Source organism: Maylandia zebra, linkage group LG1, assembly GCF_041146795.1.
Source record: "Maylandia zebra isolate NMK-2024a linkage group LG1, Mzebra_GT3a, whole genome shotgun sequence".
Lineage (NCBI taxonomy): Eukaryota > Metazoa > Chordata > Actinopteri > Cichliformes > Cichlidae > Maylandia > Maylandia zebra.
The window spans coordinates 22,868,464-22,887,096 of record NC_135167.1 but is presented as its reverse complement, the minus strand read 5'-3'; the positions used below and the strand labels follow the sequence as shown (position 1 = coordinate 22,887,096).

At 38.9% G+C, this 18,633-nt stretch overlaps 1 protein-coding gene across 5 annotated transcripts in view; it reads left to right on the top strand.

Annotated features, from left to right (window-relative positions):
* mettl15 (methyltransferase 15, mitochondrial 12S rRNA N4-cytidine) overlaps positions 1-18,633 on the top strand; it is a 60,393-nt gene that overhangs the window by 29,341 nt on the left and 12,419 nt on the right. For all 5 annotated transcript variants that reach the window (XM_004543255.5, XM_012916897.4, XM_076883401.1 and 2 more), the window contains one exon: positions 4,257-4,393. In XM_004543255.5, coding sequence (XP_004543312.3) covers positions 4,257-4,393 — 137 coding nt within the window. The remainder of the gene's footprint in view (positions 1-4,256; positions 4,394-18,633) is intronic.

Here is an 18,633-nt window from a genome sequence, read left to right as displayed (position 1 = left end):
ATCAAAAAGCTTCTCAAAAAAGTTCTTACAGTATAATTTAGGCTCTAAGGCTAACATGAATACATTTGCATTAGCACATCGTCACATCCAGTTTATTAGAGCTTTGTTGCTGAAAACAACTGCCTCCTGCTGTTTAAAATGACTCTGATTTCCTGCAGGGGGAGTGAACTAAAGTTCAGGGAAGTTTTGAGCCGTCAAAGCAAAACAGTGGACTAAAGATGCTGTGGACTAAAAGCCCTCTGTAAAACCGATTGAAACTACAAAGTCAGGTGATAATTCTGTGTGAATTTGGGACTAAAAGCAAAAGAATAGCTATTGGTTTCAGTGAAACAGACACCTTATATGACTTAAGTAACATTTATATTTATTTATTAACATATATATTATATTTATATATTTATATAAAATGTATGCATTATGCAGTCCAGATCTTCATCTGGAATTTCTGGATTAGCATCCATCCATCCATCCATTTCTGGGTCAGCTGCCATGGTGTGAGAGGCGGGGTACACCCTGGACTGGTCACCAGTCTGGCACAGGACAGACAACCATCCACGCTCACATTCACATCAAGAGCCCAAAGTGAACAAACGCAGATGGAGTGAGAGCATGCAGACTTCACTAGAGGTGTGAATCACCATACATCCCACGATACGATATTATCACAATACTTAACGCACGATACGATATTATTGCAATATTTTAAAATATTTTGCGATATTCAGATTCTGTACATAAAGGTAAACTTTATCAATATTCATTTTATCTAATATCAAAGTCTCACACTCAGTCTTTCTCTCATTTCAGTCAGTTTTATTGTTGACAAACTGAACGTTTGTATTACAGTTTAGTCCCAACTTAACTGAATGCAACCATCTGGTACAATTATAGCTATTCTGAACTATGCAATTTATGAAAACTATGCAGCCCATTCAGCAACTGAAGAACTTGAAAGTAAATTAAAACAAAATATAATTTTACATTAAATAAAAAAGTTTTAAACTTAATTAAAATAAAACATGTCTTAAATTAAAATAAGTAAACTGTCATGTTTATTGCTGCCAAAAAAAAGTTAAACACATTTGGACAGTGAAGGAATGTCAGGATTCTTGTTCAGAAAAAGGATCAACATGCTCTGAGCACAAAAACCTCTTTTGTAACAAAATATCGATTTCTGCTGTCCCTGTATTGATACATTATTAGCAAACAAAATATCACGATACTACATAGTATCGATTTTTTCCCCCACCCCTAGACTTCACACAGAAAGGTCCCAGCCTTGATTCAAACCCAGGAGTTTCTTAATGTGAGGTGACAGTGCTAACCGCCACGTTCATAATGATTAAACTTCTAATAAAAGCTCCACTAAGTTTACCAGAAATTGTCAATCAATCCCAGTTTACACAGCGTTATTGCCACAGGCTAAAGACTGTGCTAAAGAAAAATTTTGCCTGCTGAATGGCTAGGTTGCGCTCCCAGGCTTGTTGGTGCACTGAGTGTGGGTTCCCTGTCACAGCCAAGAAAGTTGCAGAATAAGGTTTGGGGGGAAATATTGTATTGTTTATTTGTAATGTATACATGACGAACTGTTCAATAAGCTACATTTTTCAGACATAGTTTGGAGAGATATTTGCCGACATTAAGGTTGAGATATGGTAAAATATTGGGCAGTCTGTCTCGGTTTTTGGCCAGCTTTTGCCCTTTAGTTTAAGACATTTTGAAATTACATTTATTTCATTATGATCAGGAGGTACTTTGGTACTTATAGGCCTTTATAATTGTGGCTTTAAAATAAGGGTTGGGCGACTGGACGAATATATCGACTATCTACGATAGGCTGAGCCTTTCACCGATTGTTTTTAGAAGAGCGATTTATTTATTTGCCCATGAGTATGTTTGCTAATAATGTTGGTTGAAACTAAGAGAAGCAGTCAATGGAAAAAAATAATAGGGCTCTTTAATGGCACCCTCTTCCATCTGCAAACAAATGCACCCTCCTCAGAGTGCGCCCAAATGCAGCGATTCATTTACTCAAATTCATAACAGAAAGAAAGAAAGGCAGTAGCCTATGTTAAAAAACAACAACATTTTATTTAAATAAAAAAACAACAACACAATGGTGGGGAGGGAAACAAACAGCAACTGCCTTCTTAAATAAATAAATGAAGAATCCGAAAAGTAGCTATATTAATACTGAAACAAACAAGAAAAGAAGGTAAAATATTCCCTCCAAACAAAATGTATAAATTCTAAATGCGCAAATCCACGCATGATTACATTGCTCCACCCATTAAAAAGTCTGCGCCTGCACATGCCTTTATCGTCATTTATTGGACTGACGATTGTCGGTTGGAAAACTTTTACATATCGCCAAACCTTACTTTGAAACAAGTCCAGGTACAGGATACCTTGGATAAATGTTAGTTTTATATGTATATACTGAGCATGTTTACCTTGAACTTACGGCTTATGTAAATTTTAGCTTTAATGTTGTTAATCCATGAAATAAAAATACTTTTTATTAATTACAACACCCCTCAGTGTGTTGTAATGATCGTGAAATCACTTCCTTTTTAACGTCTTTATTGCTAAATTTGATTGCCCCGAACTGAATGTGAAAAATTCAAATGAATTCTTTTGAAGGCTTGGTCTGAGCTATAATGCATTCATACAGTGCTGTTAAAAGGTATTTTCCCCCTTCCTGTTTTCTTGTTTTTTGTTAAGTCTTTTAAAATGATAATTTCATTTATTAAGGTGAAACAATTATCCAAACTAGTCCTATGTGAAACGTAATTGACCCCTGTAGTTATGAATTAACTGTGACTAATCACATTTTTGTAAAATGGAGTTCAATCTCTCTTGCCACATCCATGCCTGCTTACTGCCAGATCTGTTGGATCAAGAAATCACTTAAATAGAACCTGTCTGACAAAGTGAAGGGTAAAAGATGTTAAAAAAGGACCAAAGTCACTGACATCTATCAGTCTGGAAAGAGTTACAAAGTCATTCCTAAGGGTTCGGAACTCCAGCTCTTATACACAAATGGAGAAAACTTGACTGGTGAACTTTCCCAGGAGCCAACCAAATTACTCCAAGAGTGCATCAATGACTCAGGAGGTCATAAAAGAGCCCAGAACAACAAAAACTGGAGGCCTCAGTTAAGGTAGTGTTCATAATACTGCAATAAGAAAGAGACTGGGTAAAAATGGCATTCATGAGACCATTTCAAGTAGAAATCCACTTCTGACCAAATGTTAATCGCCAAAACTTTTGGGAAAATACTCTTGGGAACAATGAGGCAAAACTTGAACAGTCAAACATGGTAGTGTGGTCTGGGACTGCTTTACTGCTTCAGGACCTGGACGATTTATTGTAATTAATGGAACCATGAATTTTGCTTTCTACCAGAAAATCCTGAATGTCCAGCTATCAGTTTGTTTCCTGAACTCAAGCACACTTGGGTTATGCAACTGAACAATGAAGGGAAACATACCACCAAGTCATCTCTCAATGGAAAAAATAACACAAAATAAAGTCTTTTGGAGTGGCCTAGTCAAAGTCCAGACTTATATCAAGTTGTGATGTTTTGACATGATTTAAACAGCCCATTCCTAATCGAAAACCCTCCCCCTACCCAGAATTCAAACAATTCTGCAAGGATAATGGGGCCAAACTCAATGACTCATTGCACATTATGAACAACTCCTTGATTGCAGTTCTTGCCTCTGAGGTTAGCACAACCCATTATTAGGTTTTGGGGACAATTACTTTTTTCACACAGAGCCAGGTGGGTTGGGTTAACCTTTTTCCCCATTAATTAATAAAATCATCATGTAAAAAACTGCATTTTGTATTTACCATGGTAATCTTTGTGTAGTATTAAAATGTGTTTGATGATATAAAACCTGGACCTCATTTTTAAAAATCAGGTAAGTGCTTCAAAAGTTATGTGGATAAACACACTCTTCCACCTATTGTTGTTGGTACCGTAGTTCTTGAGGTATAGACTTTAAACTTGATCAAGAGGCTGGGGAGTTCCCCCAATCAGAACTTTTTACCATACAGATCTAGATGGTGTCACAGACTAAAATGGAAGGTGACAATGTGTGAAAATGTGGGTGCCTATGCATGACACATGTCAGTGCACCACCGTGAGTTAAACACTTAAATGATGAACTAACATTGTGATGATAAAAGATGATTCACGTATATGGAGTCATGTTGTGAGAACTGTTCTTGTGCTTTCTCACATGTAGGTGGTGCTGGACATGACATTTGGAGGTGGTGGTCATACCAAAGCAATTCTGAGCACAGTTCCCGAAGTCACGGTCCTGGCCTTAGATCGAGATCCCACAGCAATTTCTCTGGCCCAGCAGTTAGCCAAGGAACACTTGTAAGTGATTTATTGAGAAAGATCAACTAGACCAAAGTTGAAGCTTCAAGCTACACACTGTTGAGACAAATGTTTATACCTTATCATGGCTAATGTTTGGCCATCAGTTTTTGTTGTTATAGCTGACAGCTTGACAGTTTTAAGCAGTGTGTGTGGTTTGTGGTCATTTCTTAAAGGATACTGTGGGTTTGATATACGGTGTTGCAGCTCTCCCTGTACTTTCTCACTTCTTCCCTGAGCCCGATCAAATACTGCTTGCCAAGATACAGCCCCTGAGTTCCACTGTCCAATCAGAGCCATTCGTCCTTCTTAACTTAAAGCTTTTCTCCCCCCACGCAAAGCTGGTGGGCCCAGCATGTAATTTGTCAGAGTAAGGGCCCACGCCTGCTGTGTGAGGGAGATGCTACCTCCCACAGAGGATCTATAAGTTACTGGTGGGGGGTGTGGGGGTTAAAAATGGAGAGAGAGAGAGAGAGAGAGGCAAAAAAAAAAACAAGAGAGAGAGAGAGAAAATGAAAATATAAGAGAGAGCAGGGAGACACAAGGACACAATGCCAGGGTGAGAGGGAGTGTGTGTGTGTGCATGAGCAAAGCGCGGGTGGATGAAAATAAGATGTTCCTAAGACCATGGCGTGGGAAGGAATCCTTTTACGTAGATTCTGGGGAAACCTCTCTCAAGGGAATCTGCCAGAGAAATGTGCCTGTGAGCGGGGAATGACAATTAAGAGAGAGAGAGAGTGAATGAGAACACTGTATTCTGTCAGCAGCAATATACCCCTGCTGTAAACTCTTCCACGCCTACTCGTGATGCAAGTTGAGAGAGGCTAGAGAAATCTAGCAATTAACCAATATTATTGGATGCCTGAGTAAAAGACCCTGGCAGCCCACGCAGTGCATCCACACAACAGGGTTAGAGGATTTTCTCTCTCCTCTGCACTCCTGTTTCTTGAGGAAAGTCTAACCTCAGTGCAAACTGTTGAGTTTCGGTGTCAGTCTGAACCCAGTTTTACAGCACAAAGAGAACAATTTCAAGTCCAAACATTTCAAAATCGTCAGCTTATGAAGGTAAATCTCTTTTCCCTGAATAATATTCACCCGTGTACTTAATGGGATTTGTCTCCTGCATGTTGAGCCTTGCTATTCTCTGCATCATTCTTCTTGTTGCTATGACTTCCCTCCGCTCGAAGCTCTGCAGTAGTTGTGCCCACAGTACATGTTATAAATCTGAAAAGGCACAGCACGTCATTGAAAAGTCAAACATTGGATTTACATGTACATATATGGTGAAACTGACTGATATGAAGTGAGATCTGAACTGTTTGCATACTCTGTGCTCTTTGTTGATTTACACCGAATGCCATGTTTCCTGTCACATCATGGGTAGTAGGCTCTGAATGCTTTGACACATGAAGCCCATTTTCTTAGAGTTTGCCTGCACATATTGGCTCTCTGTCTTTATTTGGCTTATTTAAAATGTTTTCATAAGAACAGTTTCCCTCCTCTAAGGCTGTAGCGCTTTTCTGCTTTTGTTATTCAGTCGATCCTTCTTTTATTTTTTCCTTTCCACTCTTATTCCACTCTTTCTTACTCTTGTTGTTTGTTTGAAGACCACTGCATGAAATGAAATTATATTTAAAGGTTTTACATTGGAGATTTGTCAGATCTGCAATTAAAGGTGAGCCTATAATAACATGTTGATGAATTATTTGGCACTTTCCTTTAGGGTTTTTACAATACTAGAATTTCAAACGGTAGAGATACCCTGGAAAATACTTAAAATTTTCAATGCAATGGGGGAAAAATTAAAATCAATCATTTAAGAGGCGTCCATTTTTAACAATAGTTACAACAGTACTGGTTGGTGCAGATGTTTTCAGCTACAGCTAAGGCTGGGTGATATGACTTTAAGTTAAAAAAAATGACAATTCATGAAACATTTTCCCTCAATTAGGATTAATGAATATGAACAAACAAACCCACACACAGACAGGATATTTTTGTTTGTTAGTGTTGTAACAGATTGGCAGTATTACTTTTGGTCGTTAAAACTACAAAAAGTGTCCAAAAAACAGACACAGCATTTTGTATTTGGCAGAGGCCGCTTCAGTTGTGCTGTCAGCTCGGTGTTTGAGTTTGAATATTAACTGTCATTTTGGGAATAAAGTAGAAATTTCGAGATTAACACCCAGCTGAAGCTTTGCAGCTGCCAGCCACAGGTACACAACAATAGAACCCAGTTCATTCCTCAATGCAGGTGAGGCGTAATTGCTGATGCCGCTCTGTTTTGTCAGCTTCCCCGCAGCGGCGCCACAGACCACTCCCCACAACAGCATCACGTAGGTGTAATTTTTAACCAATATAAAACATGCTGACTTTTGTTTGGTTTATTTTATTACTGAAAAAATAGCAACACCTTGGGGACCTACATTGATTTCATCTAGGCATTTTGCCATTTTTGTTGCTTTTTTTCATGGGTGAAGTCAACCAGAGCTTACTGGGAGAATAGTCCTGCATTACAACAGTGCAAGGACCAGTGCTATGCATTTAATGCATACAACTCACCAAAACACTTCACAATTCATAAAATGCACAAACTTGAATTTACGTCCTTCTAAGCTACCCAAGCTGTCGGTTTGGTCAAGTGTTTGTAAAATGTAAATGATGTAAATGTTCTCAGGCTACTTATAATAAGAAATGTTAGTTAGATTATAATATACAAGGAGTGACTGCCACAAAGACCTACTTTTACCTCCATCAGCAAACCATGCCAAAGAAGATGTTTGGTATCACTGCTAATAATAATAATGATAATAATAATAATGGCTGTTAATTGGCTCCAAAAAAATCTTTTTTAATTTCTCTCTTCATTCTTGCATGTCATCTCTTGTTTTGCTCTTCCCAGCTAAGTGTAATAGTGTTTGCATTGCTCAGTATAGCCCACACGTCGGCAGTTCTCTTTGTAACCGAGCGATAACCTCAATCAATCAATCAGTCGTACATCATAGACAACATGGAGGGAAGTGCTGATTTCCATGTTTAGAAACTCATGTCGTGTTCGCATTTCCTAACTATGGAGAAATGAGCTTGTCAGCCAGGAAGTAAAGATGATGAAATTAAAGTGGGGAAACAGGGGGGCAGGACAAACTTCACGATTCAATATTTTCCCGTGGCTTTAACAGTACATAAATAAGTCAGAGAGAAGTCTTTTATATCCATCTCTGGGTCATCTGGGGTAATTTAGTTAAAAATAAAAGAGTCATTTCTAAAGGCTAGCCTCTCTGTGTTTGTATCCCTCTTCGGTTTTTTCCTCCACTGGACTGTAGATATTTCCATCACCGGTCCCCTGCTGAAAGCAATCAATCACCATCTTGTCTTAGGCTTCAGTGACGCAGGTAAAGGAACTGAGCAGGTCAACACAAGGGAATATTTCAGGCTTGATTTGTGAAGAAGCAGCATGATGCTGAATGAGCATGCGCTCAGACTGAGGCTACTGTGAAGGCTGCTGATGTCCTCACCAATGGTAGCCTTAAATATTTAGTGAAGGAATGATTTCTGAAAAAAAAGATTCAGTACTGACCTCAGAAAAGGCAGAAAGAAAAATATCATTGCCACCTATTTTGACAGTTTGATGGATACAGTATAAAGCGTTTTGAGAAAGTATTTTATGAAAGAACTTAAATATAATATTAGAAAAGTATACCTATTTTTTTTCAATTAATTAAAGGAAATGACTCACTCATAAGGTGCTCTTAATATCACCCCTAACATTTTAGAGCTTATAAAAGTAGTAAGTGGATAACTAAAAGTAATTCAAATTCAGCTTCACCATAGCGTGACTTTTTTTGTTTTCTTCACTGAAATGTGCATATTTGTCAAACACAACATGAAAAGATCTTAAAGGGGATTTAATCTAGACCCATTTGTGTTCAGGCAGAACACAAGGAAGACGTGGAGATGGTGTGAATGGATACAAGGTGAAATGAAAAGGCGCGATCAGATGCAAATTCACTCAGGGCAGTGCGACCTGGCAGGATAAAATATAGAAGATGAGGTTTCAGCTTCAACAAAAACCCCATATGGTTCATATTGCGGTCATTAGAATGAGAGAGATAAGAAAAAAGCTGAGATACTGGAGGGGAATAGTGCACAAGCCGAACTTCGTTCATCTCTAATGCCCCCCCCCCCCCCCCCCCCCCCCCCCAAAAAAAAAAACAAAACAAAACAAAAAAAACAACCCCCCCCCCCCCCCCCCCCCCCCCCCCCCCCACACACACACACACACACACACACACACACACACACACAAAGTGACAATTCATATTTTGTTTGTACTCTTTGTACTCTAATTAAAGTTGACTTGTTATATTATTACTGTATGACTGGAGGTGAAATGCAATCACCAGCCACTATTTTTTGGACAACATTTAGGTTTTGGTTACCAGTTTGAGTTGATTTGAGCTTTGGGAAGTGACGCATTGTCCTGGTTAATGCAGGATGATTCTAAAGAGATGGACATGGTCAGCAACAATACTCAGGTAGGCGTTGAAACAATGCTTAGTTGGTTCAAAATGTGCCAAGAAAATATCCTCCACACCATTACATAACCAGCACCAGCCTCGGCCATTGTCACAAGCGAGGATGGAGCCATGCTTTTATGTTGTTTATGCAATAATTTTCCAATCTTCTCTTGTCAAATTTTGCTGAGTCTTAGTGACTCTTAGCTAAGAACAGAAAGCTTAGACTGACTGGAGTGAACCTTAGTACGGTCTTCTGCTGCTGTAGCCCATCCGCCTCAAAGTTCACAGTCTTGCACATTCAGAGATGCTTTTCTGGATACCTTGTAACAAGTGGTTATTTGAGTTACTGCTGCCTTCCTTTTTTCAGACTATTTTGTGTGAACTCTAGAGATGTTTGTGTGGTAGAATGTGCAAAAAACATTCCAGTAGATCAGCAGTTTCTAAAATACTCAGACCAGCCATCTGGCATGAACTATCTGTTTATCTGTTATCTGTTGTCAAGCTCTGTTTTGCAACCATGCCATTTTCAGAGTCACTTCAGTCACCTTTCTTCTTCATTCTGATTCTCAGCAACTTTAGCAAATCAACTTGACAATTGGCTACATGCCTAAATGCTTCACATTGCTGACATGTGATTGACTGACTAGCAGTGTTGGGACTAACGCGTTATTAAGTAACGCGTTACAGTAACTACGTTATTATTGTGGTAACGAGCACGGTAACTAGTTATTATGCCAAAATCAGGAACGCATTAGTGGGATTTAGATAGGGGTTGTTACTCGTTTCTTCGTGTGGTGGCTATCGCGGAGCTTCCACAGATTCAGTAACATTAGCAAGTGGTGGAGGCCAGCAGGTGGATGAGGGAAAGGGGAGGCAGGAGGAGGAGAGACCCGAGGCGGCCGCTGGTCTGAGTGTCAGGTGAACTGAACTTCAGGTAAGAAGTTATGACCTGCAGTCTATCTGGGTCAGATATATGCCAAGTTTCGGTGGAGTTTATTTTCGTTATGCTGACTTTTTCCGTACTGCGTACTAGCTAGCATGACAGAGTTTCCATACAGCTGGATGGGTGCTATAATGTTGATGTTGAACTTTATTTTGTTCATAAGGTTAGTTAGTAGAGTTGCCAACCGTCCCGTAAAAAACAGAATCTCGTATTCAGAGAAAATATTACGCGTTTCGTATTGAGGTGAAAAGGAACGCAGTTTGTCCCGTACTTCAGCTAGAATGGAAAAAGACACAAAGTTGGAGCTGCACAGCTGCTTCTTCTTCTCTCGTTCTTTCCCCCTCCCTCTCCTGTTGAAACTGATCAATGATCAGCTTTTCTCTCTTGTTTGTTTATCGCCCACTTTGCGCCAGAAAGAGGAAGCTAGCGGATGTTGCGCTAAACAACAGCAGTGCATTTAAGCTTTATCAGCTGTTGTTAGAATTTATTTAATATAAATTTTTAGTATCAGCTGATGTTTGCTGGAGCCACAGCCGTAAAAGTTTCTGGTCATGATGTCGGTTTGGTTATCTGGTAAGAGGGAAACATAAAGATGAAACCAGGAGATGTCCTTACTGAATCATGAGAGCTGAACAGGTGATGGAGAATCAGGTTTATCTTTTAGGTCACATGAATGAGTTGAAGGGAAGTTATGAACTGTTTCTGAGAGACAAATAACACCAGGATCCTTTTTCTACGTAGCTGACAGCTGGTAACTGTGCAGGGGCGGATCTAGCAAAGTTTTGCCAGGGGGGCCAGGTAGGGCATCAGAGGGGGGCACAAGGAAATACTTTTCTTTCTTATTCTCATTTAAAATATCTAGCTTTTAAAAAATAATTATCTGAATCTTACAACAAACGATTGATAGATTGATACATATATACCATCAAAACAGTGTACATCACTGTCACAACAGCGTTTGTTTTCATTCAAAGGCTTTATGACTTTTCCTATAATGGCGGGCCGGTCTCTAGTCAAAATGCCTGGGCCGATTTTTTTGTCCCAGTCCAGCCCTGTATGCAGCTCATCTGCAGTCTGGTGTTACCTACATCTTCCTATTCGGAAGGCAGAATTTCCGAGTTCTGAGTACAATCGAAAGCACCACGACTGCAGTTTTTGTGTTGGATGTAAAAAGCGCACCTGACGCTGTGACGTAGGCTAGAATCATGGCGGCGGTCAACAACGGTCCAGGCGTGGGATTTCTCTCGTGGAAATGTGCACATTATTATTTTTTTTCTACTGGTAGGTGGCACAGTGCACTTGTGGCAAGTAAGCAAGCTAGAAGACTGGCACTCTTGCTGGGTATCCAGCTACGGAAGCAACACATTAACAAGAGAATTCTGAGAAAAACCAAAGTTACTTTCCCTAGTAACTAGTTACTTTGAAAAGAAAGAATTGTATAAATTTACATTGTTTTAAAAAGTGGTACATGCTTAAAACGATAACTCAATATGAAGAATGTGAATGAAATTGGAGTTTATTGAAAAAGGATCCATTATAATTTTTTGTTTTATTTATTTTAATTTTATTTTTCTCCTTGTTACTATGTGGAGTGGTATATTCTGATTGTAAATTTGTTGTTTGGTTTGGGTTAGGACCAGAGATAAATGTTAATGTTAGTTTGTTCCCTGATTTTTGGTGCCCACTTGTAATATAAATTGGATTGTAGATAGGGGGCAGGGTTTAATAAGAATATTTTCTTCTTCCTGCTCCTTTTCACACATGGTTGTAGTGCTTTTTGATAGAAAGTGTGGTTGGTTTGTTTGAATTGTTGTACCAAGTGTGAAATAAATAAATAAATGAAAAATAAATGAAAGTAACGAGTAACTTGAAGCAACTGAGTTACTTTTGATAGAAGTAACTAGTAATGTAACTAAGTTACTAATTTAAAGTAACTTACCCAACACTGCTGACTAGATATTTACATAAACGATGAGTTGGAACAGGTGGGGCTTATAAGGTGGCCGGTGAGTGGATGTATCTTCACAAGGCGTTTAGCAGTGAACAAAGCAACCCCATCCACTTACTTTTCAAACCTTTCGCTTATAATCAGCAGCCACTCATAAGAATGTAAAAGGGATGGTTCCCTTATTAAAAGGAGAGGCGCTTAAACTGCTTGTTTCAAGCAAAGAATTACCAGAAGATATGAACTACAACCATGTATAAGATAAATAAAGAATTTTAGAACTGTCAATAATGCAAAACTACTATAGAACTGAAAATGATGCATAATGGGTTCAGCTTGATCCACTGAGATGCCAGAATAACAAAAAACAAAGGCATGTCAATATTGTACGATGCTACAGCTATAAATAGTTCAGATCTCTTAAGCAATTATGAGCCCACTTGAACCTCAGCACATACACCACTGAAACTTGTCCTCTTTAATAATATAAGACCTTACATAAGGCATTTATATCTCCAACTCTGTCTAAGCCACATAAAGAAGTTAATAATTTAGAAATCTTATGTAACTGTTTTGCATATTTTTAAATCCTTCATTGGCTTATAAAAACACGTTAAAGAACAACAGCACAGTGATGGTCAATTTTGGTGCAGAAACTAAAAATTGGCATTGAAAACAAACCTTGAACTTAAAAGGAAACACTGGCATTGAAATACTTCTTTTGAAAAAAGAAAAAGATCCACTCCTAGTGGGCCTAGAGTATACTGATTATAAAACACAGAGTTTTAAAAAAATGACACCTTAAAATCCAGCCATCCATCCATGTCATGCTGCTTATCCTGGACCTGGTTGCAGGGGCAGTGGTCTAAAAAAGTTAGGGGCTGGACTAAAAAGAGAACAACGTTTGTAGAATTTGCATTCGGGGGAGAGAATGTCACTCTTTTTGACCTATTGTCAATTTGCAACCTTTTGTGCTTTCTGCCCTAATTTAAGGAGCAAGACTAAATAGGTCAAGTTTTCTTTGTAGTTTTTTTTTTTTTTATCTCACACAGAAAATTGAAATGGGTTTTCCAGTTAGAGTTTGCTGTCTTGACACACATACAATGGAATAGGATATAGCCAGTGTTGGGAAGGTTACTTTTAAAATGTATTCCACTACAGATTACAGATTACATGCCCCAAAATGTATTTTGTAATGTATTCCGTTACGTTACTCAATGAGAGTAACGTATTCTGAATACTTTGGATTACTTAACATATTATCATGCATTTTACAACAACGTGAATGTACTATTGCTGTGTGATTTATTACTATTACTGAAGGTCCGCGGCTCCGAACTGTAGTAAAGGGAACTCTGACTAATACGGGTTCCGTGTCGGGCTCGTAGCCGAAAAATAGCTTTACTTTGTTGTCTGGGTCAAGTTTGCTAACGAGAGACAGAGAGAGGTGTTGAAAGGCTGCTCCAACGGAACTTATTGTTTCGGAGGAAAACAGGAACACAGCGTACAGTCGAGTCTTAATAGCTTACTTACAACTGGGCTCGTCAGGCACTCTTCTTGGCTGCAGTGGTTATTATTATATTTACATGCTTCCAGCTCCCGTTTTTGCTCGATGACAGCTCGTGCTTTCCCTTTTTCTCCCTTTTCGCGCTCACAGACACATAACGAGTATGGCAGTCCATTCTCCCTGCAGCACGGACTACACTGCCCATGATGCTACATTCTGCATTCTGCCTATTAGCTTAGCACAACAACAACAAAAAGGCGCTCTCTCACCCAGGAAACACGCAGAGAGAGAGCGTCACCCTGTAACCATGGCAACCGCAACGCTGCCGCCTGGAACAACAGAACATAGCTGTCAAACAAAACCCAAACAGTCCTGACCCGCGACAATCTGAAACAGGGAAGTACCGCAGTGTATTCCATTTATTTCAACAAAGTAACTGTATTCTAAATACCACCTTTTTAAATGGTAACTGTAACGGAATACAGTTACTCATATTTTGTATTTTAAATACGTAATGGCGGTACATGTATTCCGTTACTCCCCAACACTGGATATAGCCATAGCTCATTTTTGTTAACTAACCAAATTATGTTTGATAACCAAGTCGTTTAACCTAATAAAAGACAGAAAACAATTAAAAACTGAGTTTACTCTTGTGGGAAGAGTTAATTACTGGCCAAATAAATACTTCATGTTTATTTTATTTTCTATGAAACCATTAATCACATTTTTCATTAATCAAATCATGCAGAACGTTGTTGCACATCACTGTGCAGGTTAGCATTGCTGTCATCCTTTTACTTTACGCTTTGCTTCTTCACAACTTTGCTTTACAGATAGAGAGAGGCAGGGAATACATACTTAGGTTAAACCTTAGGTTTAAATGCATCTTAGGTAATAGTTGCAACATTTCTAATCTAGTTCATGCCTTTTCCCCCCCAGGGATTAGAGGAAGCACTGCTGCTGCACAAGATGATGCAAGTTATTTCACAGTATAACTGAATTTAATGCAGTTACATAAGCTGCAAAGTGAAATTAATAAAGTGAAAATTTTCCAAACAGGCATGCAGTCATTAAGCAGTCCAGTATTTATTTCTTCTTCTTCTTCTTCTTCTTCTTCTTCTTCTTCTTCTTTTTTTTTTTTTTTTTTTTTTTTTTTTTTTTTTTTTTTTTTCAAAAAATGCAAGGCAAAAATAAGACAATCTTTCAGAGAATTCTACCTGAAATCATGGTAGCTGTTACAAAGGTAAATGGGTCACTTAAGATGAAGTGCCACTCACCTGGAAAGGATGCAGAAGCTGCAGGAGGTAGAGACATATAACTGCACTTACATCAGACAGTTTTCAGCAGCTCTCAATACTTTGTGCAAAACATTATAACATAATAAAACCCAGAGAAAGCTAAAGAGCCAATCAATAGCCAGCCCGGGAAACATATGAGTCAACTTTGTTGTTGCACTGATGGAATTACACAGTTAAAGTTCACTATAATTTCAACTGTGTGATAAGATAAGATAAGATAACCTTTATTAGTCCCACACGTGGGAAATTTGTTTTGTCACAGCAGGAAGTGGACAGTGCAAAAGTCATGAAGCAAAAATTAGAATACAATAAGAATAAATACAGTACACAACTGTACAGAATAGAATAAAATAAAATACTATATACAGTAGAATAGAATAGAATAAAATATACAATAAGATAAAAATAGAATACAAATGCTATATACAACTGAGTAAAAATACAACGATGCCAGAAAAGATTATTGCACTTAGTGTTATTGCACATGTGTGGATGTGTGTGTTTGATCAGTTAAAGTCTTTATTGTGGAGTCTGACAGCAGTGGGGAGGAAAGACCTGCGAAATCTCTCCGTCCCACACCGTGGGTGCCGCAGTCTCCCACTGAAGGAGCTGCTCAGTGCTGTCACAGTCTGCTGCATGGGGTGGGAGATGTTGTCCAACAGTGATGACAGCTTAGCCGCCATTCTCCTGTCACTTACCACCTCCACTGGGTCCAGAGGGCATCCTAGAACAGAGCTGGCCCTTCGGATTAGCCTGTTCAGTCTCTTCCTGTCCCCGGCAGAGATGCTGCCGCCCCAGCAGACCACACCATAAAAGATAGCAGAAGCCACCACAGAGTCATAGAAGGTCTTCAGGAGTGGGCCCTCCACTCCAAACGACCTGAGTCTCCGCAGCAGGTACAGCCTGCTTTGCCCTTTCCTGTAGAGGGCGTCTGAGTTATGAGTCCAGTCCAGTCTGTTGTTCAGATGAACACCAAGGTACCTGTAGCTGTCCACAGCCTCAATGTCCATACCTTGGATGTTCAGTGGTTGCAGTGGAGAATGCTTGTGCCTGCGGAAGTCTACCACCACAGATGACAGGCACATCTACTGTTATAGTAAAGATGTAGGCAAGTATACTGTTTTTATTGGCTTACTGTAACCATAATGTGAATTAGCATGACATTTGTTCAAATGCTCTGGTGGGATAGGCCAGAAATCTTGATTGTGTAGTCACCCAAGAGTGAGTTGTAAATTCTGTATTGCCATGGCTTGAGTAGCATGTGATGCGGTGGTAAAACCTAGAGGGAAAAAATGTTTTTAGGGTTATGCTATGTTATGTTAACTTTTGGGTTTTAAGTCAAAAAACCTAACTTTTTCTTTTTCTGTCAGCATTAATCTCGTTAATACGATGTTAACGCCATAACCGCATTAACGCGGCAAATGCCCGTTAGCGAGTTAACGTGGATTGGCCCGTGCAAATCCTGCACGGCACTAACGCATTAACGAGCTAACTGTGCTAACGCGTTGACGCTGTTAAGCTCTCAAATGGCCTCATATTTTGAGTCTAGAATGTAGTTTGGTGTATAGAAGGTTTCATGGTCTACTCAGTGACTGCATGGTGGTTGGTGCTGATATGCCATGATTGGTTTTCAGCAAATGTGCCACTGTACATTATGTCTACATATGTCTCATCTGTGAGGATATTGTTCCAGATGCCTTGTGGTTTGTTCAGGTCAAAGTTTTGTAAAAACTAGCAGCCCTAGCAAACTAGCCATACTTATTCAGTGTTGTTCAAATTCTACTGACATGAACTTTAACATGCTAACTAAGGCTTGTAGAGTCTTAGATGTAGCTGTTGGATTTTTGCACTTTCTCTGAACACTGCACTGACTGGCCTTGGTGTGAATTTGCTGGGATGTCCACTCTGGGCAAGATTTTGGCATTGTGTTGACTAGGGCTGGGTCATATCATACCGTTCACGGTAATACCGGTATAATGTTGGGCAACGATAAGAAAATGAAATATCGCGATAGAATATGGGTAAAACGCGCATCCGCAGTGCCTTTGTTTTCATACGCACATGGCAGAAAAAGCATGGCGGTGGCGACGGAGAATGAGAAGGGCGAAAGCGGATTGTTGAATGAAACGGATGAACCAGAATTGGTTTGTAAAAATGTTGCAATTTCAGTGGTGTGGCACTGGTTTAGCTTTCATCCGTCAGATACACAACAAAGCACTATTTTTGGTAGCGCATGCTAGCGGGCCGTCGTTATTACCGTGTTTTTTTGGAAAAATTCGCACACTTAAAATCAATCCTTTGATTTTTCTGAAAATCGACAGTGCCCCTTATAATCCCGTGTGCCTTATGTATGAATTCTGGTTGTGTTTACTGACCTTGAAACAATTTTATTTGGTACACGGCGCTCAAAAATCTGTCAAATATTTTAGTACGACTTTGCTAACCTACGACGCCGCACCGCTCGATGGATTGTCAGAGCATTACAGCTATCATAGGCAGGAGCCTCGCGGAGTGATACGTACTGTGCTTCAACATAATATTACCGTATTGTGTGTGTATAACCTCTTTTTAAGTTTTGTGGATATTAAACATGGTTATGCTGAGGATATGTCGGCCAATTTCCACTGGAAATGCCTTTTGGTTAAACTGTCAGCAAGGCATTTGCATTTGCACTGTTACATTTTTATATAACTTTAATGCACATAAAAAACAGCTGCTTGTTTAAGTGAAAATACATTGATATTTTTTTTTTTGCACTAATAAAGTTGTGGAGTTGTAAAGTATTTTGTCTAGTGTCAATTATATCGTCAGTTATATCGTTATCGCAAATTTTCAAATGCATATCGTGATAAATATTTTTGGTCATATCGCCCTGCTCTAGTGTTGACACACACCTGAATGCCCCAGACCTGCAAACTACCAAAACTTCTGTTGTTATAGAGCTGTGCACACTTGCTGATGATCAATTAAACAATTGCATGTCATTAGCAAATTACATAATCATGTCACATAGTCACATAAAATGTGCCTAAATTATTTTTTTATGTTGACCTCGAGGTCAAATATAGTTGTCATGGGTAAATGTTGCGATCTTATATTAATATTTTTAAGCCACTACTTTCTTTGTCACTGCTCATACATAATATGTAACAATAATAATAATAAAGATGGATGGATGGATAAGTAACTTTGTAATGTAGTTACTCAAAGATATGGAGAAACATATGGAGAAAATAGCCACCTAATATGCTGCCTTTGCAGATAAATTTAGCAAATAGCTTTGAAACAGTGCCACATTGTTCTCCACTGAACTTAACTGTAAGAGTTTTGAAACTCTTGCCAAATCATTTACACTGCAACTTTAAATAATGAAAAAAAAAAGTAGAAATTGGAGATGGTGGGTAGAGTGCTACTGAGGAGGCAGAACAAAAAAGGGATTGTGCAGGTGATGGGGGAAAACAACAAAGCCTTTACTATAGATTTTCCAACAAATTAATCACTGTGCGGGATAGTGAATAACAACAGCAAAGCAAAGAAAGGCCCTGACTGTGTGGGTGAGATGCTCCCTTGCCATTTTGTCTTCAGTGGGTTTTGAAATAGAGGACCTGTCAATTTGTGTTCCTTCTTTTAATGCCCCTAGTTAATCTTGAGGAAGGTGGAGTCTGTAATGTACCTAAAAAGAGCAAGTTTCTAATTGAGTAAACTATCTTACTAGAATTTATTGCCCCCTCAGGGCCAATTTAGCTTACAGGCAGCAATCAGTAGTAGTGAAAATACTCCAATCAATCAATCAATCAATACTATACATGCAAACATAAACAGTTACTACACAGATTACGGCAGTATCCGATTTATTATTGACACTCCTCACAATCTCACACCCAGAGCTGGCGACAAAAACAAATTACATTTTGTTTATATAGACTTTCTGTTATTGTCATTAATACCACGACTGCATCAATGTAGATTTTGAATAATGTTATTGATACATACTTTTACAACACTCTCGGATTATCCTGTATAGAAA